Source organism: Oryzias latipes, chromosome 6 (genome assembly GCF_053564925.1).
Source record: "Oryzias latipes strain Hd-rR chromosome 6, Olatipes_Hd-rR_3.1".
Lineage (NCBI taxonomy): Eukaryota > Metazoa > Chordata > Actinopteri > Beloniformes > Adrianichthyidae > Oryzias > Oryzias latipes.
In genome coordinates, this window is record NC_136242.1 from 33122774 (window position 1) to 33145816 (window position 23043).

Below are 23043 nucleotides of genomic sequence, written 5' to 3' on the forward strand. Positions count from 1 at the left end.
TTCCTTAAATCCCTCCTCACACTATATAAAGGCCGTTCTGCTGGATAGCAGTAATTCTGCACATCAGGTGCTCGGCATTAAAACATGACCTTAACCAGCATTTTAAATCAGCGCTTTTGCTGTCCTGTTTTTAGCCGTTGAATCAGACAGGGCAGGCACGTGCCTCCCAAGTTATTCAGTTGTCTTTGAATTATTCAGAATATAAATAATTAAAGCTATTGCAGCGAGCCAATTCATCTTTTTTTCTTCTCAAGCTCCTTCAGCACAGTGTTGGTGCAATTTCAGAGAAAAAAAGATGTCCTTGTTAAGTTTCCTTTATGTATTCAAACAGATTAAACAGAAAGCCGACGTCGAGGAATCCATTGAGGGACAAAGCGTCATTGAGAACAACAGCGTTTCCTGTTTCTGTTGGCGCTGAACAAACACTTCCTGTTAACAGAGGGTCAGAACATGAGGTGCATCGACACCCCAGGTGTACGTGAAGAGATGGAAAAAAACGGATGTTTTTCTGTTTGCCAGCAGTCAAAAGTGATGCATGGACTAACAACAAGTCTGCCGTGTTTTTTTCCTGCTTCTATGAACACTCGGAAGAGGGTTTGAGAATGCAGTGACAGCACAGAGGAGTACCAGAACTGTGGTCCTCCTCCAGCCCACCATCCTGGCTCTGTACACCCAACAGACGTGCTGCAGTCCCAGCTTGAACAGACAGCATGAAGTGGTGTTTACTCATACCGTTCACTATCATGAGCCTGGAAAACCGGTGTGTCCGGGCTGTTATCTGTGTGCGTGTGACCCAATAAACGGCCTATTCTCAAAGGGGGTAAATGTCAAAGTCTGTTTGCGGCCACCTATTGCCCCTAACTTTGACAGCGCATTCTGTTAAAACAGACTTCTCTACCGAACGCACTCTACTCTTGCTGGAATTTTGTCCTCTAAATACACTTCACACTAGTTCAGGGACTTATTTTCTCCTACTTTTAACTAAACTAAATCATTTTCTCGGCCGCGTAATGGACGTGTTAACAGTTGTTATCCTGTCTATCTGTGTGCAAAACAAGTTTCTGTCTCTGAGGTCAACCTGTTCCCGGTTGAACCTCCTCAGCTCAAAAGTCACAGGTTAATGATGGTGAGAGGGAGTTTATGTGACACTTGAGATGGGATGGTTTGGTGTACGAATCTGCAGATCCTGTAGGAGTCATTAAACCTTCAGCATCTATCATCGCCTGATGAGGCTCGCCGTTGAGGCCCCAGAGTTACTCATACATCATCAACCAACATCACCAAGAGCTACTTTTGGGTTCAGAGGACTTAGTGGTTTGCATTAAGGCACTTTGAGCACTTTTAGTGTCACAATGCTGATAAACAGACCTGCCATTAGTCAAACTAATGTCACATTTTGTTTATTGTAGGATGGCTTCCACTCCAGTTCATTCCGACCTATGAGTCGGCGTGCTAGCTGACAGCTTTTGATGTTTGAAAATCCCTTCTGTGTGTGGTGGGCTCATTATTCTTCGGTAGAAAATAAAGTTTTCAAACAGAACCATATTTTTCCATAATTCCCACCTGATGTTGGTTGCTGAATATGAATGTGTTTTTTGTTTGCATGCACTGCAGGTTTTCCCTGCATATGGCTGACGTGTTCTGGCGCAGGGGTGCAGGGACTAGGAGGAGAAGAGAAAGCAGGCGTAGTGGCTAGCCATACTTTCATGACATATTCAACTCTGGAAGACCTTTATTCTATTTTCAGCCATTTTGAGTGGTGTTTATGATGTTTGAACCCTTTGACAAACAGACCAACACACCAGCACCTTCCACAAACATGATTCCAGATGTCACACACATCAGCCAGGTCCGCCGCGGTGAGATCAGGGAATTGCTCCCTCAACTGTAAGCAAACTTCAGTTATGTGAGCTTGAAGTTTTATTTATGGGGTTAGGAGTAATTACATCTTTGCTTGATCTGGGGGTTATGTAATCAGCTTGAATATGTAGATTTTAGTGTTGGCCCATGTCCAATTCTGTTGTAATCTCCTCCAAAGATGTTATTGACTTATCATGGCTGTAATTAGTGTAAAAGCTCTTCTTTATGCAGCAGTGTTTGCTGAATAAACAAGAGGGAGGCTGAGACTTCTGATGCTTTTCTCAGGCGAGCTTTACAGTTTCAGTCGGAAACAGATAACCTTGCATTCCAGTGGAGGTCCACCATCATCATAGCCCTGGCCTGCAGGGGCCGCAGCTAAAAGAGGGAACTTAGTTGTAAATAATGTCTCTGTGTCGCGAAAGAGGTCGCTGCCGATGCGATTTCTCACCTTGCCGTCTGTCGTGTCTCTTTGCCTTGCAGTTATGTGGCTGTGGACTGCTTGGCGTGGGCATCTGGCTCTCTGTGTCGCAGGGCAGCTTCGCCACCTTCTCACCCTCATTCCCCTCACTGTCAGCTGCCAACATGGTCATTGCCATAGGTGCAATCGTCATGGTAACTGGCTTTCTTGGCTGCCTGGGCGCCATCAAGGAGAATAAGTGCCTGCTTCTGAGTGTGAGTAACATCTGAATTTCTTTATGAGAATTTTTTTGAATGTTGACATATAAATACACACCATGTGGGGTAAAAAATTATTTGTCTGTCGCTGGTTGTGGAGGTTTTTTTCACCTAAAAAACTAAGTTTGGTCTGTAATGTTTATCATAGAAACACCTTAACTGTGAGGAGAAGAACATAAAAAAATAAGCCAGGAAATCACATTGTTACATTTTTTAAAAAGAATGTGTTTGTAAAATGGAGCAAAAAAAGGATTTGTGCAATAATAAAACATCACTACTTTGTAAGGTAAGCCTCGTTTTAATGATGGGGGTCAAAGGTCTCCTGTTGACAAAACACTGTTGCTGCTATTTTGGTCCATACTCCCATGCAGATCTTCTCTAGAGCTCTGATGTTTTGGGTCTCTTTCTGGAAAAAGCAAGACTTCTAACCCCCTCCACAGATTCCATGTTGGACTAAGGTCCAGAAACTGGCTAGACAGCTCCAAAACCTGAAATTGCTTTTTACGATGCCACTCCTTCGTTGCCACGGTGATGTGTTTAGGATCATTGTCCCACTGGAAGATTAAACCATGCCTATCCTTAATGTTCTTGCTGATTGAAACAGGTTCTTGTCCAAATATCTTGGATCCATTCATGTTTTCCTTCATACAGATCAGTCGTCCTGTCCCCTTTTGCAGAAGAGCAGTCCCAAACCATGATATTTTCACCTCCATGCTTCACAGCAGATATGGTGTTCTTTGGACGCAACTCCACATTCTTCTCACCTCCAAACACGGCGAGTGGCGTTTATCACTAGAACGCCCAGGATTTTTCACTCCCCCTGCAGCGTCCAGAGCACAGCCAAATGGCTGGGTGGCTCGAAATGACTAATTCAACAGCCTTCAATTAGCCACCTTTCATTTGTAAATGCAGCACCAACCACCCGATCATCTGGATGAAGACATGTCCTAGCTAACCACATTCTTTACTCAGATCAGGGTGGGGGAGGTTTTTCTGCTTCAGAAGAGCCTCCAAGCTTTGACAAACTTTGACTCCCAGTGTGTCAACTGAAAAACCAAGATGCCTTATTTTTACTACCCTGAGCAGACATTGAAAATGATCCTGGACATGCGACGCTTGGCGCTCATGTCATCCAAGCACTAAGGGGTTCACCTTTTTTTCTCCAGTTCACCATTCACAATCTCGTTTAGATTATTTATTAGTCAGTAACTCCCTTTTGAAAGAAATTAAAAGTTCCAACATTCATCCAATTATTATCAGTGACCATGCACCAGTTTCTGTTACTATTTCAAGGGAAGTACCCAGACCCTCGGGTTCAACCTGGAGGTTTAATACGTCTCTGTTAAAAGACCAGGAATTTATTGAATTCTTTAAAAAAGAGTGGGCAACCTTCTTAGAATTCAACGATACTTCTGAAATATCACCAAGTATTCTTTGGGAAGCAGCAAAAGCAGTCATGAGAGGGAAAATCATCTCTTATTCAACGCATAAAAAACGCAAGGAGAAAGCAGATTTATTAGAATTAGGAAATAAAATAAAAACTCTGGAGACTGCTTATGCTGCTTCTGCACAGGAACACATACTGGGCGACCTGAAAAATTTAAAACTGCAGTTAAATGACATCATCAATAAACAAACACAATTCCAGATACAAAGGCTTCGACTGGAAAGATATGAAAACTCAAATAAATCTGGCAAATTTCTAGCTAATCAGCTTAAAATTAATAAAGAAAAATCAACAATCACTTCGATTATGGACCAAACAGGGAATGTCACCCATGACCCGGTAAAAATTAATAATGCGTTTAAAGACTTTTATCAAAACTTATACACTCCACAGATCAATCCATCAGAACAAAGCATCAACTCATTTCTCAACAATATAAACCTGCCCAAGTTAAACGAAGATCAAATCACAAATTTAGACTCTCCGCTCTCGTTGTCTGAGCTTCATGAAGCTCTGTTACTTATGCCTAATGGTAAAGCACCAGGGCCTGACGGCTTTCCTGCAGAGTTTTATAAGGAATTCTGGGAACAACTGGCACCAACGTTTTATAAAACGGTAAAATTTATCAATGAAAGCCAATCTCTACCACCTAACATGAACTCTGCCAACATTATCCTTCTTCTAAAACCAGACAAAGACCCCACGAGTCCTTCAAGCTATCGCCCCATTTCTTTAATTAATGCAGATGTAAAAATTATCTGCAAAGCACTAGCACAGAGAATAGAAAAAGTCACTCCTCACATAATTGACTTTGATCAAACTGGATTCATCAAAGGCAGACACTCGGATGACAATGTCCGCAGACTCGTTAACATAATAGACTTTGCCACCATCAAAAACCAGGAAATGACTATACTATCACTGGATGCTGAAAAAGCCTTTGATAGAGTTAATTGGAAGTTCCTCATTGCTGCCCTCCATAAGTTTGGGTTTGGAGAATCATTCATCAATTGGATCAAAATATTATATCACAACCCCAATGCATCAGTTAGAACTAATAAACAGACTTCCAACAGGTTTTTTCTTGGAAGAGGAACTAGACAGGGTTGCCCACTCTCCCCCTCGCTTTTTGCAATATTTATCGAGCCTCTAGCTGCAGCAATAAGACAGAATGAGAGTATTAAAGGAATTAAAACCAAACACAGCCATCATAAAATTAGTCTCTATGCAGATGACATATTACTGTTTTTAAGTAATATACATTCTGTAAATGAAACGGCAACAATCATTAATGAATTCTCTTCTATATCAGACTATTCCATTAATTGGAATAAATCTGTTTTATTACCACTGAACAGTAATGCGGAGCAAGGACTCACAATACCAGTTAAATCAGGCAATATAAAATATCTAGGTATTTATTTTTCCCCCAAAATATCAGAACTGGTGCTGCTAAACTACACCCCATTACTGAAAAACATACAGGACGACCTAACACGCTGGACCAACCTGCCTTTGTCCCTTATGGGCAAGGTAGCCACGGTTAAAATGAAAATCTTACCCAAAGTTAATTATCTCTTCTCAATGATTCCCACACAACCGCCATTAAAATGGTTCAAAACATTAGACTCATCCATATCAAGCTTTCTATGGAACAATAAACCTGCAAGAATTAGTCTAAAAACTTTAAAATCTGCAAAAAGCTGTGGAGGATTAGAATTACCTAACTTCCACAATTACTTTCTTGCAAATAGATTACAATACATCTTAAAATGGTTAAAAAATAATCCAGAAACCAACTCATGGTTAGACTTGGAACAGGCGTTATGTGGAAAGATCAACCTGTCAGATCTTCCATTTATTAGTCAAATAGTTAAAAAACAGGATTGTTTCAAAAGTATTAATATAAATGCCACTTTAACAGCCTGGTGGGAATTTCTCAAAATATCAAAATCATCAATTCAACCGTGCAAAATGACACCCATCTGGAACAACCCAGACATCCTCATAAACAAAAAAATTATCCACTTCCCAGCTTGGCAAGCAGGGGGCATAAAACAACTAGAGCACATAATTATTGATAGAAGATTCATAACTCCCCAGGAACTTCAAGACAAACATGGAATATATAACTTCTTGGAATATCAGCAACTTAAATCAATTATTACTAAAAAGTTTAAATACAGAGACAACGATTTAAAGCTACCAGATGTAGTTACCACTCTGATCAATTTCTCAATGAATAAAACTCTCTCCAAAATATACAAACTTTTATGTAATTTAGATAACAATATTTCACTTCCGACAACAAAATGGGATGCGGATTTGAGCATCAGCACAGATGAAAGTTTTTGGTCAGAACTTTGTCTAAACACCTTTAAAATGACAAAAAATCCAAATCTGCAGCTAATCCATTTCAAAACTCTTCACAGAATTTACTACACTGGACAGAGGATGTTCAAGATGGGTCTCAGTAACTCAGACATTTGTCAGCACTGTGACAGTAATCTACCCGACAATTACATGCATGCACTATGGTTCTGCACGCCTGTCCAGGCTCTCTGGCAGCAGGTATGTGCCGATCTATCAGTCTGGCTTAAGGTTTCAATCACAGCTTCACCGTCACTTTGTGTGCTTGGTGACATGAGTGCCATCGATGTAGAAGGAGGATTAGGCTCTATCATTTTCATAACTCTTTGCATTGCTAAAAAAACTATTTTAATAAATTGGAAAAGCAAAAAAAATATAAATATAAGTCAACACAGAAATCTGCTGCTTGATCATATCAGCTTGGAAAAAATGTCAGCCCAAAGTTCAAGTAACTTTGAAAGAATTCGGTCTCTCTGGTCTCCCATAGCTAACTCCGTGACTTAGGGGGTGGGGGGGGCATGGTCGTCGCTGCTCCTTGCCCTTCTGCCGTGGGCCGGGGTGGGGGTCGGGGCCTCCGGTGCCTGGCCGGGGGTGGTGGGGGCTCCGTTGGTCGGGGGGTCGGGTCCGGCGCCTGGGTGGGGCGGCCTGGGGCGCTGCGTGGTCCTCTGGGCTTGGGTGTGGGGGTGCGTGGTGGGGGGGGTGGGGTGGTGGTCTGGCTTGGCTTGGGGGGGTGGTCCCTTTGCCTGTGCTGGGGGGGGTTGGCGGGGGGCGCTGCTCGGGGGGGGGGGCCCAGCGGCGCTGGATGGGCTTCCCGTCTACACCTGGGGCTGGGATCGGCCCTTCCCTGGCTCTGGGGCGGGACGGGACAACCCTCTTGGGGCCCCCGGTCGCTCTGGGTGTCATCCGCTTCGGCTGCGGGGTCTGGGGGTGGGGTGGGGTGGGGGTCTTGTCGGCCCTGTCCTGTGGGGGGGCATTCTGGGGGAGGGGGGGGGCCACTATTGGTACGGGGCAGGGGGGGTTGACGGGTCGGGGTCTCCGCTGAGGCCATCGGCGGTTTCCCCGGCCGGTTGGCTGCCTCGGTCCCGTCGAGGCCTGACCAGAGCTCTTCTAGGGCCGGCGTTTGGGGGTGGGGGCCTGGGCTTGCTCCGGGGGGGGCCGGCGCTTTCTGGCTCCCCTCTCTCTGTGTGGGGGTGGTGGTGCTGGGCCTGGGGTGTCTGCGCCTCCGGGGGTGGGGCCCCGGGGCTGGGTGGGCCTGGCCCCCTTGCTGGGGGGGGGGGGGGGCGGGGGACGGCTGTTTGACCACCGGGGGACAGTCTATCATCTGTCCCCAACTTACCCCCTTCCTCATATAACCTCATAATAGGGTGAGGGGGTGGGGGGCTTAGCCTGCGATGAGCCTTGGGGGGGGGGTTTACTAGGCAGTGACCCCCCTCCTGTGGTTGCCGTATGGAGTGGGCCCCCCCTCTTTCGGTTTTATTTGCACCTTAGACATGTAGGGCCCTTGGTAGGGGGGGTGCTTGGACATCACTGCCAGCAAGCAGCGGATGTCCTCCTAGCACCCTACCCGCCAATTTTAACCGCACCTTAGACATTTAGGGCCCCTTGGTGGGGAGGGTGAGGGGACGTCACTGTGAGTAATCAGGAGACGTCCCCTTAGTGCCCTACCCGCCAATTTTAACCGCACCCCCCTTAGTACACACACCCCTCCCCCCTCAATATATACATCCCAACATAAACACACACACATGCACACACACACTCTCTCAAACACACATACACGCACACACATTTTGCAAGGAAGGTGGGACCTAGGACCATCTGTCCCCTGCCTCTTCCCTGGTGGGGGGTACGGGCCCCTTTGCAACGGCGGCTGTGTCCCCGGGGTGCTGGCTTCCTGGGCCCGGCGGTGCTCTCTCCGCGCGGTGGGGGGGTTCACATTACATCTGAGCCGGGGGTGTTCGTGTCCCTGGGGGGTGGGTTCTGGTCCTTGCTCCTGAGTGCTGGGCCCCGCCAAATTTCCAACTGTGGCCGAGCCTGGTCGGGCCATATTTACAACACCCCTTGTGGGCCCTCTTTTTTCCCCGGGGTTCCCCCCTCCTGGGCGGGGGCGGCGGGCCCCTGCCTCGCTCCTCCCTGGACCAACCGTTGGCCGGGCGGATGGCTGCCTGGAGTGCGGAGTGGGTCTCCCTTGGGGGGTCCTGGCCCGTACCTGGGGTTGGGGCGGGGGGATGCCCGGAACTCCTGGGTGGTGGTGGGGTGCTCGTCTGGGGCTGTGGGCGTCCTTCTCCGGTGGGGCCCTGCGTTGGGTTCTCCCGGCGCGGCGGGGGGGCTGCTCTCCTGGTTGGGCTGGGGCGGCGCCCTCTTTCCCTCCGTGCCTCCCTGCTCTCTGGCTCTGGGGGCCTTGCGGCGGCCCTGCTGGCCCTGGCCTGGGTGGCGGGCTTGGTCGCCCGGGCGGCGGTTGTTCCCTGCCGGTTCCCGTGTGGTGTTGGGGGGAATCCGGCTGCCGCTGCTGGTGCGGTGGGGGTCTTGGGGTGGGGATGGCTGGGCACTCTCCCTCCTTCTTTTCACGTTCCACCATCCATTTTAGAAGAACATAAACACTCACCTGAGCACAGGTGTCAGCTCAACAGACTGAATGACTGAAATATTTCACACTAGTTGGTTTTAAGGCATAAGTATGCGTGTGAACACTATCTGTTTTGTGTACATGTCGACAGGTGGACATTTTTGCAACTAACAGGTGTGTTTATAACATTTGAGTGTGTGTGTGGACAGGCTCCGCCCTTTTTTTTTGTTTTTTTTTTACATTTGAACCTTACCATAATGATTAACAACCAGTAAACTTGTTGCTTTATGCTGCTTCATGGTCTTATCCCCCTTCCCCTCCTATTATCACCCCCTACCCCCCCTCTCTCTAACGTCCCTCTTTCTTCTTCCCCTCTTTCCTTTTCCGTCCGGTCCAACACCAAAGATTTTCAGACATGTTTGAAATTAATAAAGTTTGGCCTCAATTACAAAAGGGGTTTATTCAGACATACCTTTGGTTTGTCTGAAGATTAATAACCCCTCTTGTTAAAGTAAAATATGTCCAACCCAAGAGGCCCTCAGCTCTCATCTGTCTGCCTAGCTGTTGGACAGGACAAGTTAAAAAAAAAAAAAAAAAAAAAAATGATCCTGGAGCAAGTCAACCCATTTGACTATGAGGGAGACGAGAAAGTCCTTTAGCTGGACTCAGGCTGATATTTCTTTTGATAAGATTTCATGAACATCCTGTTCTCATTTGCTGATTCTAGCAGTTGTCTATCCATTTATTTTCTGTGCCTGCTCATCTTGGTCAGGATCACAGGGGTCTGCTGGAGCACATCCCAGGTAGTCACAAGCAACTGGGGAGGGGTACACCCTGGATGGGTCACCAGTCCATTGGAGGGTCACATAGATAAATAACCAGGCACACTCACATACACACCTAGGAGAAATTAAGAGTAATTTAATTTAACTGCATGTTTCTTGGACTGGGGAGGCAAAGGAGGCCTATTTGACATGTTTTGGAATTTATAGTTTCAACTAGAATTCAACAAAAAACAAAAAAAAATTAAAATAAACAAGTGAAATAACATATCTTTACATTGCTGAAGGTTTGCATTGCTCAGATCTCAGAAATCAGATCACTGATGAGGAGATTTCATTGCCATCAGAAAAGAGAGGACGACAGAGAGGAGACACACTGTGCCAACAGAGAAGATAAAAGATGGCACGATGTGGCATTCAGAAAAGGTTGGGAGGCCTCTCCATCACAGCCCAATTGCTGAGGAAGAGCCAACTGCTTTGGTCAAAAGTACGGTGTCGACTCGCTTACAGAGTTTCCTGTGTTTCCTCACTCTGAACATGCTTCAGACTATTCGGGACTGTGTTGTTCAGCATGAACGTCAGACAGAAGATGACAGCTGGTTCATGGCCCTCCCTGAACTAATGGGGTTCATTGCCATCCTCCTTGTGAGGGGGGGATAAAACTTCCATCCATGCAAAACGCAAGATGCAAGATGGTTGGCGAAAATGGGAAATCCACTGATCTAAAAAAATTATGGTCAGAAACCACTTCAAAGATATCATGCGGCATTTACACTTTGATGTCAAGGGCACGCGCATGGAACAAGTTGGGACTGACAGGTTTCCTGCAATCTCCAATGTTTGTGGGTTTGTTGTTGCCAACTGCATCAAACTTTCAACCAGGCAAAATTCACTGGGAGCTTCCAGAATCAGTAAAAAAACCTTGCACAGGTACATGCGGGAGCTGAGAAGGCGAAAAAGGAATACCGTTTTTGGTGGCAAGCTCCCATACCTGGCAAAGGGAAACGGGCAATATGCCAGGTGAATAGTCAGTACAAGAACAATAATGCCAGAGTGCGCTTTGTTGATTGCTACAAGTTTACCATGTGGCAAATGCAGAAAGGAGATTTTGGGGCAGTACCAAGTATGCGCAGACAAGTAGTGGGTTGAATATATGACTTTTACCACATGATTTCTTTGCTTGAACATTTCAGTATTATGTCGGTAAAGAAGTGTCTCTTGTGCATGAACGATAAATCTCAGCCAAAAAAGAAAAAAGAAAAAAACTGTGGTGACCTCTTACTAGAAGTGACAGAGGTGAGGGGAAATAGTGAAAACTTGCGCAGCCACTTGGCTTGTCCTTTTTGCATGCCAAAAGAACAACCTAATGGCTGTGCTGTTCATGTGCAAACTATGTTGAAGGCTGCTCTTTGGGCATGTTAATTTTAACTAATCCAGCCACTTGGCTGTCCCTTGGACATTGTAGGTAGAAAAGCCAAATGGCTGCCCTACGGACGTTCTAGTGTTATACCAAAGAGTTCCATTTTGGTTTTGTCTGACCACATGATCTTCTCCTCTGGGTAATCCAGATGGTCTCTGGAGAAGTTCAGGCGGATCTGGACATGAGCTAGTTTAAGCAGGAGGATATTTGGAGCTCTGCAGGATGATGACATCGGGGATTACTACAGCAACCTTTGAAACTGTTCCAGCTCCCTTCGTGTCATTGACCAGTGTAATTCTGGGCTGTTTTCTCACCGTTCTTAAGATCGTTTGCACCTCGCTGGGTGAGATCTTGCATGGACCTCATGGTGGACTAAGATCCTCAGTGGTCCTGCATTTCTTCCATTTTCTAATAATTGTTCCAACAGTTGATCATCTTCTCATCCAGCTGATTGTTTATGTGGATCAGTCCATCCTGATCTTTGATCTTGGTGGAGAGGTTGCAGTCTGAGTGTTTAAGGGTGGTCTTTTACACACATAACCCGTCCAATCCGGTAACATTAATGCATTTATAATGGGAGATAAATCCTTATTTTCTGCTCCATTGTTCCAATAGATTATTTCAAAATCAAACAATGTGATTTCCTGGATTTCTTTAACATTCTTTCTCTCTATACATGAGAAACATTACAGACCAAACACAGCTTGGGAGAAAACAATACCCACCATGGAAGCAACGGTTAGAGGCCAAAATCAAGGTAACTCGGAAGGATGTGAGTAAGCTGACAGAGACTCAAAGAGGTACAATGAGAAAGCAAGTACCTAAGAGATACAGCCAGAGGCCCATACCTGGAAACATACTTTCCATACTTTCCAGACCCACCAAGGCTAGAAACTGAACAGTACTGGAAAAGTATATGGGAGAAAGAGGCAGCACACAACAGCAATGCCCAGTGGCTGGTCTCTCTGAGAAAATAACATAGCAACCTCCCTGAACAGAATCCAGTAACCATCACAGTGGCAGACATCCAAGAAAGAGTCTCAGGTATGAAGAACTGGACAGCACCGGGCCCTGACATGATACATGCCTACTAGCTAAAGAAGCCCACCGCAGTCCACGAGCACCTGGCAGCACAAATGAACCAGCTGCTAAGAGATGGGACTCACCCCGAATGGCTAACGGAAGGGCGAACGATTCTGATCTAGAAGGATCCCTCAAAGGATACAGTCCCATCCAACTACCGGCCAATAAATGGCGTATATGGATACAAACCCCTGCATGGGATGTACCACCGGACCATAACTGAAGTGGCTGACATCAAGAAGTCCTACCAGGAAAGCACTGAAGCGCTCATCCTGGCAGCTCAGGAACAAGCCCTGAGCACCAGAGCGATACAGGCTCAGATCTAACACACCAGACAAGACCCAAGGTGTAGGCTGTGCAAAGAGGCACCTAAAACAATCCAGCACATAACTGCAGGGTGTAAGATGCTGGCAGGGACCACCAAGTGCCTGGAATAATATTCAGGAACATGTGTGCAGAAAATGGACTGGAAACCCCAAGCTCAAAATGGGAAACACCTCCAAAGGTGGTAGAGAATGAGAGGGCAAAGATCCTGTGGGACTTCCAGGTCCAGACTAATAGGATGGTAATGGCGAACCAACCAGACATTGTAGTGGTAGATAAAGAACAGAGGAAAGCCGTTGTGGTGGATGTGGCAGTGCCAAGCGATGGGAACATCAGGAAGAAGGAACATGAGAAACAGGAGAAATACCAGGGACTCAGAGAAGAAGTGGAAAAAGCCTGGAAAGTGAAGGTGAAACCCCCCACAGAGGGTGAGAGGGGCGTTTTATATATATATATATGTATATATATCTTCTTTCACTTTCGGCTTCTCCCATCAGGGGTCGCCACAGCGAAACAACCCTCCCTCAAGGATGAGTCGCATGGTTAACTTGGCAACGGTTGGTAAGGTGCAGGACTGTCATGCAGGAAACCCGGGTTCAATTCCCAGGGCGGAATGAACAATTAATGGTAATGGAAAAATAGCAATGGAAAAGGGGCAATTACCATAACAATGACGGGCAATAAACATCACCCAGTGAAGGTCCTTGGGCAAGACCCTTAACGCTAATGCCTACCTCACAACATGAGAGACAATGAACCACATGTCATGCCGGCTCAGACGTCGCCCGGCCAAACAAGCTCTGCGTCAGGTGCTGAGGGACCAGAGCACCCTGATGGAAAGTGGGCTACTGGAACAAGACGGATATGGACTAGATGTGAGAACAAGGTTATGTTAGAATGCTACTACTCAAGTAATCCCACCCAGAGGGGTTACATGCAGAGAATGTGGAATGAATGGATGCTTCGAAACCCACAATCAAGGCTAACTGCCAAACAACATGTAGCCCAGTGCTCTAACATCCACAAACGGCAACTCCTATCACAACTTGAGATTGAAGCGATACAATACAATGCCACGGGAGAGCCAGTCAGAGAGGAGGTTATGCCACACTCCCACCCTGAGATTGGGTACACAGCCCCAACAACCACAATTACACTGAGCGAGGCAGCAACTGACCTGAAAGACAAGATCATGCCTACAATGAACACTAGGCAACCCCAACACCAGCTACAACGGTTAAGTGATGTACCGCCTGAATGTCTACTGGAAACTGTGAATGAAGCATTGAGGGCAATTCCTACCACGACCATCACAGAAACCAATGAACCATGGAAGAAATTAGTACCCACCATGGAAGCAACGCTTAGAGGCCAAAATCAAGGCAACTCGGAAGGATGTGAATAAGCTGACAGAGGCTCGAAGAGGTACAATGAGAAAGCAAGTACCTAAGAGATACAGCCAGATGCCCATACCTGAAGCACTGGAAACTGCCAAACAAAGGCTCCTAGTCTTGAGCAGCCGCCTAAAGAGGTACACAAGAGACAATGAAGCCAGACGAATAAACAGGTTGTTCGCAACTCAACCTGCAAAAGTGTACGCTCAGTGGCAGGGTCAAAACAGCTGAGCAGACCCACCAAGGCTAGAAACTGAACAGTACTGGAAAAGTATATAGGAGAAAGAGACAGCACATAACAGCAATGCCCAGTGGCTGGTCTCTCTGAGAAAATAACATAGCAACCTCCCTGAACAGAATCCAGTAACCATCACAGTGGCAGACATCCAAGAAAGAGTCTCAGGTATGAAGAACTGGACAGCACCGGGCCCTGACATGATACATGCCTACTGGCTAAAGAAGCTTACCGTACTCCACGAGCGCCTGGCAGCACAAATGAACCAGCTGCTAAGAGATGGGACTCACCCAGAATGGCTAACGGAAGGGCGAATGATCCTGATCCAGAAGGATCCCTCAAAGGGTGCAGTCCCATCCAACTACCGGCCAATAACCTGTCTCTCCACAACATGGTAGCTCATGTCAGGCATCATTGCAACCAAGATAAATATTGAAGTGGTGGATAAAGAACAGAGGAAAGCCGTTGTGGTGGATGTGGCAGTGCAAAGCGATGGGAACATCAGGAAGAAGGAACATGAGAAACTGGAGAAATACCAGGGACTCAGAGAAGAACTGGAGAAAGCATGGAAAGTGAAGGTGACAGTGGTGCCTGTGGTAATTGGAGCACTTGGCGCAGTAACCCCCAAGCTGGAGGAGTGGCTACAACAGATACCTGGAAAGACCTCAGACCTCTCAGTCCAGAAAAGTGCAGTGCTAGGATACAGCGAAGATACTGCGCAGGACCCTCAAGCTCCCAGGCCTCTGGTAGAGGACGCGAGCTTGGAAGAGAAACCACCCGCGGAGGGTGAGAGGGGCGTACACATGCATGCATGCATACATACATACATACATACATACATACATACATACATACATACATACATACATACATACATACATACATACATACATACATACATACATACATACATACATACATACATACATACATACATACATACACACATACACATACATATACATACATACACTTTCTTGTGGCCAGTCTAAGGCACACCTGTGCAATAATCAAATCAAATCAAACTTTATTTATAAAATAGCGATAATATAATAATCATGCAATAATCATGCTGTCTAATCAGCATCTTGTTATGGCACACCTGCGAGGTGGGATGGATTGTCTTGGCAAAGGAGAAGTGCTCACTATCACAGATTTAGACAGATTTGTGAACAATATTTCAGAGAACTGGTTATTTTGTTTATGTGGAAAATGTTTCACATCTTTGAGTTCATACCATAAAAATGGGAGCAATAACAAAAGTGTTGCGTTTATATTTTTGGTCAGTGTATATACATATATATATATATATATCCCTTGTGCTATCTTAGATGACCCCACCCTTACATTGACATGACCTCCCTACCATGACAAAGGTGGATAAAGGTGAAAAGATTTCATGTAATCCATGGACACCAGTGAAGATCACAAATCATTGAAGAAAAAGGTTCAGAGCACTGTCTAGTGCAGGGGTCGGGAACCTATGGCTCGCGAGCCACATATGGCTCTTTTGATGGTCACATGTGGCTCGCAGACAAATCTTTAATTATACTTTTTTTTTTTCATTAGTCCAGTCCTTCTCGGGCGCTGGGCGAAGCCAGAGGCGCGCAGTAGTAGCGGTGCTTGGAGAGAAAACTACAAGTTTACAATTATCTATTATTTCACAGAGTTTGTACCAGCCGGAAACCTGTGAATCGCCGTGCCTAAAACTGCGCGCTCCGGTCTCTGAGAATGAGCCCGCAGTAGCGGGGACGGGATGTGTGAGGAAGAAAGCAGAGAGTGGGGGTGGGGGGTGGGGGGGTTGTGGGCACGGCCAGCAGGTGAATCGCGCAGGGATTGTAAAAACGTAAAACCCACTGCCCGTCACTCACTGCAGCGTGTGAGTGCGTGTTTGGTTCCATGTCTGTCTCACATCTACAGAACATTCAGACCTAAGATCACGTTTAAAGTCTCAACGCCTGCATGAAGCAGAAACTCACCACGTATAAACCAGACTAGACCATCAGCAAAACTACCACGAAAAATACTCATCATTTATTAGCAACAGCATAACAATGTTATTAAAAAGAATCCACAGACTTATTGTACTTTAAAAGTGTTGAAATTACATCAAATGCACACATTCATTTGTATATTTAGTTTTAAACATATTTTCGCGGACTGAGTTGGGTGGCTGTTGGGCCGCGTTAAATGTTCTGTAGTTTATTGAACTGAGAGACTTAGAGATCTGATTGGCTCTCAGTTCTGTCGCTCAGCCTGTTGTTAGGTAGTTTGGACCAATGGGGTTCAGCAATGGGCCGAATAAGGGAAATGGGAGGGCTGGAGCGGGAGCAGGTGAATATAAAGTTGGGAGAAGCGCTCTCGTCTCGGCGGGAGAGATTCAGGAGTTGCTGAATTAAATGTACGGCGTTTGTTGCGGTCTGCAGTAACAAGAACAAAGAACCTTAAATGAGGTTAAGTCTCCGTGCCTCAGTGTGGGAAAGGGACACCACATTATTGTATGGCTCTTTCGAAATTACATTTAAAAATATGTGGCGTTTATGGCTCTCTCGGCCAAAAAGGTTCCCGACCCCTGGTCTAGTGGGTCTAGATGATCCAACTCCCAATGTTAAAGTGCCTAGGATAGCACAAGGGTTAATATATATATATATAATATTATATATATATTATATATAAAAATAATATTATAGCAAGCCCTAACTCTCTTCTTATGCAGTAAAATTAAAAGAAATGACTCATGGAGACTGCCTGTCTCATGCTAAAAAACTGTAATGCTTGTACATTTTACAGCCTTTCTTTAAGGCAAAAGATAAAGTTTACTGAGGGCAATGTTGAAATTAGCATATAGTCTGAGAGACGCAGCTTCTCTCTCATGTTTCTTACTTCTTATGCTGATGAAAATCTTTGCAAGTCACCAATACCTTGAATCACTGGAAGTGAGACCTTATTTTTTTGCAAATATACAGCTTTGTCAAGAAGTAACAGCAGACAGCGGCAGCTATAACAGGTTCCAGTGAAGCAGGTGACGCTTCTCTATAGGACGAAGGTGCAGCAGACTCATCCATAATGCCAGCAGGTGTTTGAATCATATGAAATGTGCCATTTTCCATTTGCCTTCTCCATATCTGAAATGAAAAAGGATATACTGCAAATGCTTCATGACATGATGTTGGTGCTTGGCCAAATGGTTAAGAAAAGTTTCATGTTGAAACCACCTGAAAGACACACATTCCACAAACACAGAGACTCTACACACCTAAGGAAATCATGCATCCATCAAAAGGCCGTGTCACACAGCCACCACGCTCATTTTGCACATTTTCCACATGTGAAATTTCTCTTTCGTGATACATAATTGATAATTCATACGTGTTTCTTGCCTTCGTCATTCATTGATGTGTGCAGATATCCCTGGGGGGTATCGGCTGACAAGTCTTTACGAGAATTCGGTTTTTAGATCTTCATTTTATGCGTATTTCGTTTAGTTCATACACAATAATTATGTAGTTCTCACACAAACGATTTTTGCGAGATGCATTAGCATTTTTGTGTTTTTCCATGACCGTTCCACATTTGTCTAACAGACTTTTCACACATGTACCGTATAACCTTTATATCTTTTATACGGCGCCCACCTCACATTAAAAATAAGATAAGATAAGATAAAGATTCTTTATTGATCCCAGCTTGGGAAATTGGGTTGTTACAGCGTCGGCGTTAGGCTCAAGATACAAAAATACAAACAATAGATGACAACAGAGGACCAGAACAATCAATCAGAAAGAAACATCAGTGAAAAAGAACAGTTGTATTGCGTGCCATTTTAGATGACCCCACCCTTGCATTGACGTGTTCTTCCTACCATGACAAAGGTAGATAAAGGTGGAAAGATTTCATGTAATCCATGGACACCAGTGAAGACCACAAATCATTGAAGAAAAAAGGTTCAGCGCACTGTCTAGTGGGTCTAGATGACCCAACTCCCAATGTTAAAGTGCCTAGGATAGCACAAGGGTTACATGAGTTTATCTATTGCACATTGATGACAAGTTATAGAGTCCAATGGAGTGAGGTAGGAAAGATCTCCTGTAGCGGTTGGTGTGACAGCGAAGCTGCCTTAGCCTATTGGAGAAGGTGCTCCGCTGACCGTCATGAACAGGATGGAGAGGATGCTCTGGATTATCCATGATGGATACGAGCTTATTTAAAGTCCTCCTCTTCATCACAGCTTCAAACGTGTCCGTTTTACATCCAATTATGGAGCCAGCTCTTCTAATCAGTTTGTTCAGTCTATTTACTGTCCCTGGCAGATATGCCCCCCCCCCCAGCAGACCACAGAGAAGAACAGAGTCCTGGCCACAACAGACTGGTAAAAAATCTCGAGCAACTTGCTGCACACGTTGAAGGACCTTTGTCTCTTCAGGAAGTAGAGTCTGCTGCTGGCCTTCTTATACTCAGTCTCAGCTCAGTCTGTTGTCGATGGTTACTCCCAAGTACTTGTACTCCTCCACCTCTGCCACATCTCTGCCCAAGATGCTGAGAGGCTGGGAATACATACGGAAAGTGCGGAAATATGTATTCATGCTGAAATTTAATGTTAAAACGTTAAAACGTGGCAATTTTCTGTCTTGCGTTATATATACGTCATGTATGTAGTGTTTCTTGCATTCATCGTTCCTCGATGTGTCCAGATGTCTGTCGAGGGTTTCTGCCGACGAGTTTTTGATCAGTTGAGAATTACACAGTTTATTATGTGTAGTTTATACGCAATTATTACGTAAATCTTAAGCAAATGTGTGGGATTTTTGCAAGATGCACACGCGAATTTCTTGACTTTCCATGACCGTTTCATGTATGTCTAACGGACTTTTCACGCATGTACCATCCATGTGTAACTTTTATATCACGTATATGGCGCACACATCATGTTTAAATTACTTAACTGACGCATGAATCACTAATGAATTGCATAAACAGTGCAGTAATCACACACGGTTCATGTTCTACATTGATTTATTTGTTTTTTGCGTAGTTTATTTGTACTTCTTCCGTGGTTTTAACATGGTTCTTTCGTGATGCATCTGTGAAAACAAAAAATAAAATAAAGAAATCCCATTTTAAATTTAGATTGAAAAAATAATTAAACAATTAAAAAAAGAAAAAAACATTCAATTATAGAGTTTTGTTAAAAGAAGAGAATTATTACTACCCTGCATGAATATGATCTTTTTATTGAACTGTCATTGATTACCATAATGCAAACTGCGGCTTTTTCACTTTTAACCTGTCAAAAGTACATTGTTTCGTGTCATAGCACTTGCTTAGACTTGCAAAAATCCAGTGAGATATTATATTTTCACCTGTTTTTACCTAAATGCAGGAGCTATCCCATAATTTCCTGCTTGCAGCAAAAACCCATCATTCTGAAAGCATCATATTTACTTGAGCAAGATTTGGATCCCTGGTTTTTAGCTGCAGATGAAAACGGCAATGTACTGCTCTGCTGTTTGCAGTCACAACTTTGTAACAGAAGAAAATAAGTATTCTTTCCCGACACCATTTTCTATTATAGAAGAGTTAATATTTCCTATAACCCTTTGTCATTACCCAACATGAATGTGTGGCCCTGCAATTTTTTTTTTTAACTTGTCCTGTCCAACAGCTGGGCAAACAGATGAGGGCTGAAGGCCTCTTGTGTTGGACATATTTCATTTTAACAACAGAGGTTATAAATCTTCTGATAAACCAGAGGTTTGTCTGAATAAACCCCTTTTGTAATCAAGGCCAAACTTTATTCATTTTAATCATATTTGAAAATCTTTTGTGTTTGACCGGACGGAAAAGGAAAGGAGGGAGGAAGAAAGAGGGATATTAGATAATGGGGGATGTGGGGGGTAGGGGCTGGCCCTGAAAAATTTTGATAATTCAACAGTCCAGCTCAACTAAATTTATTATAAATAGGCCTGAGCTGAAGTCGTAACCTGGAATTTCAGTAAACAAATTCTACAAACTTCTTCTTAAGCTTTATATTTTTTGTGTTTCAGTATTTTAATGTCATTCTGAGACTTCAATGTCACTTCTGTCCTTTTTGTTTAGACATCAGTTTTTGTTCTCCACTGTTTTTTACCATTGTAAGTAAAAATGCAAGAAGGTTTATCAACAATGAGACTATTGTTAGAGGGTTCCCAGTGGTCTTTTTCAGTATGATGATGCCTTTTTTAGCCTATATCTAAAAACCTGTGTCGTTTTCTAGGACATAGTTTCTGTAGAGTGGCAGGAATAAGAGTTGTGGGCGGGAATGTTGGCGCGGAGCAACCCTACCCCCTTTTCCCCTTCCCATTGTTGAGATCTTGAAGTAGGAAACCCCCAGCATATTTACTTCGTCACAAATCAGCTCTTTTTAAAATTGCATTTTTTCATCTGCTACTGATTCACAACAATTTTCAATAAAAGAAATGCTTAGAAATGCCATTTTACTTTTAATTTTCTTACGTTAAAAACAGCAAAAACACATTTGTCACTGCATGGATCTTGAAAACGTTTTTCAAAAGATGCTAATTTTGGCAAAGTGGTAGCTTCAATGCTAACACAACACAAAAAGTTTTTTTTACATGATCTGGGGATTCTGGTGTAAAAATTTTCTCTTAGTCTTGCTTTCTTTTGTTTTTCATCTTTTTTTATCATAATTGTAACATTTTGGGTTAGCATAACACGTAGCAGCTTCTTAAAGATAGCTTTGTAAAAGTGACAAATGACGCAAATAAATATCAGTTAAATCTGTTGGACTTGATTCAAATTTTCATGAAATCTAGAAGAAAAACCTAAATTATGTAATTTTGGATTATTAAACAGTTTTTAAAAATATAAAAAAAACTAAGGGAACATATTTAAGGAATTGTTTTTACAAAAAAGGTAAATCTTTTAAAGATTTTTTGTTTTGCAGTCTTATCTGCGTCTTGTCTTTAATTTTTGTTTTGTTTTTGTCCCTGGACGTCCCGCTGTCTCGGCCTCCTTTCAGCGCCGTCTTCAGAGTCTCCAATCATTCATCCAGGCAGAAGTCCTTATTTTGCAGACTGTACTGCGGCCTGACTGACAATTGGCTGGAAACAGAATTCCCTTATGCGTAAATCAACATTGTACCCTGATCTGTGGGATCTGGTTTGTTTATTGAGAATAGAAAACAGTTGAAAAGAACTTTTTTTTAAATAAAGTTAGTATATTGTTCTGCAAGTCAGAGCAAAGTCACAATAGCAGTCTAAAAATTTGGTTTGCATATAATCTAAATTAAATTGGAGCTAACGGCAAATGCAGACAATTTCCATGCTTTTTTTTTTTTGCAATAAACTAAAAATAAATCCGTCAGTAGACAATATTGTTAATTATGGCTTCACATTATTGTCCTTTTTAAAAGTGGCATGAAAAGCACTTGATACTTACTGGCTCAATAATTCCGATTGTTTTATCTTTTATTCCAAAGCCTATTCTTAATTATTGCCGTTGCATTGTTTGCCTAAAGTGGAACAAGTGGTTTATCCTGAGCAACAAGTTAATTAAGAAAGTGGAATGAGGGTTGTGCCGATGAAAAACAAATGCGAGAAAACTTTCATCTGTAGAAAGTTTAAATGAGAAGTGGAATTGGGGCTCTGACTACTTAACATCACAAACAGCTCAGTCCCTTGAAGCTCTTGCATCACTCAAAAGCCCACCAAATCCTCCATATTAAACGAGGCCTGCTTCACCTGCTTAACCGTGAAGCAGCGATGGGGATGGAGGGGGGAGGATGAATGGAAGAGACGACTCAAACAGGGAGTGTTTCTCATTAGACGCCGCCGCGCCTCCATGCCAGAACATTTATTGTCTGTTTATAGCAGAGGTTCTCCTCTGGGAGTCATTTTTCTCGTCTAATCAAACACACCCAAAAGTTGGGGCGACTGCTGACGAAAGGTGTTGTGGTCATCACACTAAAAGATCAAAGACTATTTACATGTGATCTGAGCAAACCGGTCCGAGCATTCGTGTTCACCTGAAGTTTCCGGGGTTACTCCAAACAAAACCCGCCTTGTTCAACCCTTGTGTTGTTGTGAGAGTAAAAAGTGACCCACTACCATGTTTACTTGTAGAAAAAAGAACTGAACCTTTCAATCTTTTTCAACTTCTGAGATTTTATGACTCTTCCTAAACGGACTCCATCGCTTTTCATTCATGTTTCCACTTGGGCTGCTCATCACTAGGGTACAAAGATTGTCTTACAAAGATTGTCTTACTGAATTTGATGATTTGAAACACCAGCAAAAGGTCAAAGGCCACACACCATCTCACTAATTCACAGGTACACACACACAAATACACACACATGTCCGTAAGTGTACACAGGAAAGCTGAGAGACCATACGAGACACGATGCACAAACACTGGTATACCGATTACACAAGTACTACGATTATTATAAACAAACACTACAGTAGTATGCCCTTACACAAACACTATCAAACTTAACACACACTAGGACTTTAATAAACAAATACAAATTGTTACACAAATATGACCAAACTCTTAGACACACTACCAAAATCTTACACACACAATACCAAATACTTACACACACACACAACCACCATTTTCTTACACACACACTTTTACACTCCTACACAAATACTAATTTAAAACTGTCAAAGAAATAATACTGAACACATACAGACACACTGTCAAACTTAAACACAAATACAAAATAGAAACGTATATAAAACTCAAACTTATGAGAATAAACAATTGACGAAGACATTCCAGGTTGTTGACTGTTTTTTCCTCTTGAATATAATTAATGCAGAAGTCATTACTTCACATTTATATAGGAGCAATAAAAAAACTTTACCGTGCAAAAGAAAAC

General features: G+C 43.7%; 1 protein-coding gene across 3 annotated transcripts in view; it reads left to right on the plus strand.

The window, feature by feature from the left end:
- tspan9a (tetraspanin 9a) overlaps positions 1 to 23043 on the plus strand; it is a 288464-nt gene that overhangs the window by 228566 nt on the left and 36855 nt on the right. For all 3 annotated transcript variants that reach the window (XM_011476510.4, XM_004069855.5, XM_078949064.1), the window contains one exon: positions 2341 to 2532. In XM_011476510.4, coding sequence (XP_011474812.1) covers positions 2341 to 2532 — 192 coding nt within the window. The remainder of the gene's footprint in view (positions 1 to 2340; positions 2533 to 23043) is intronic.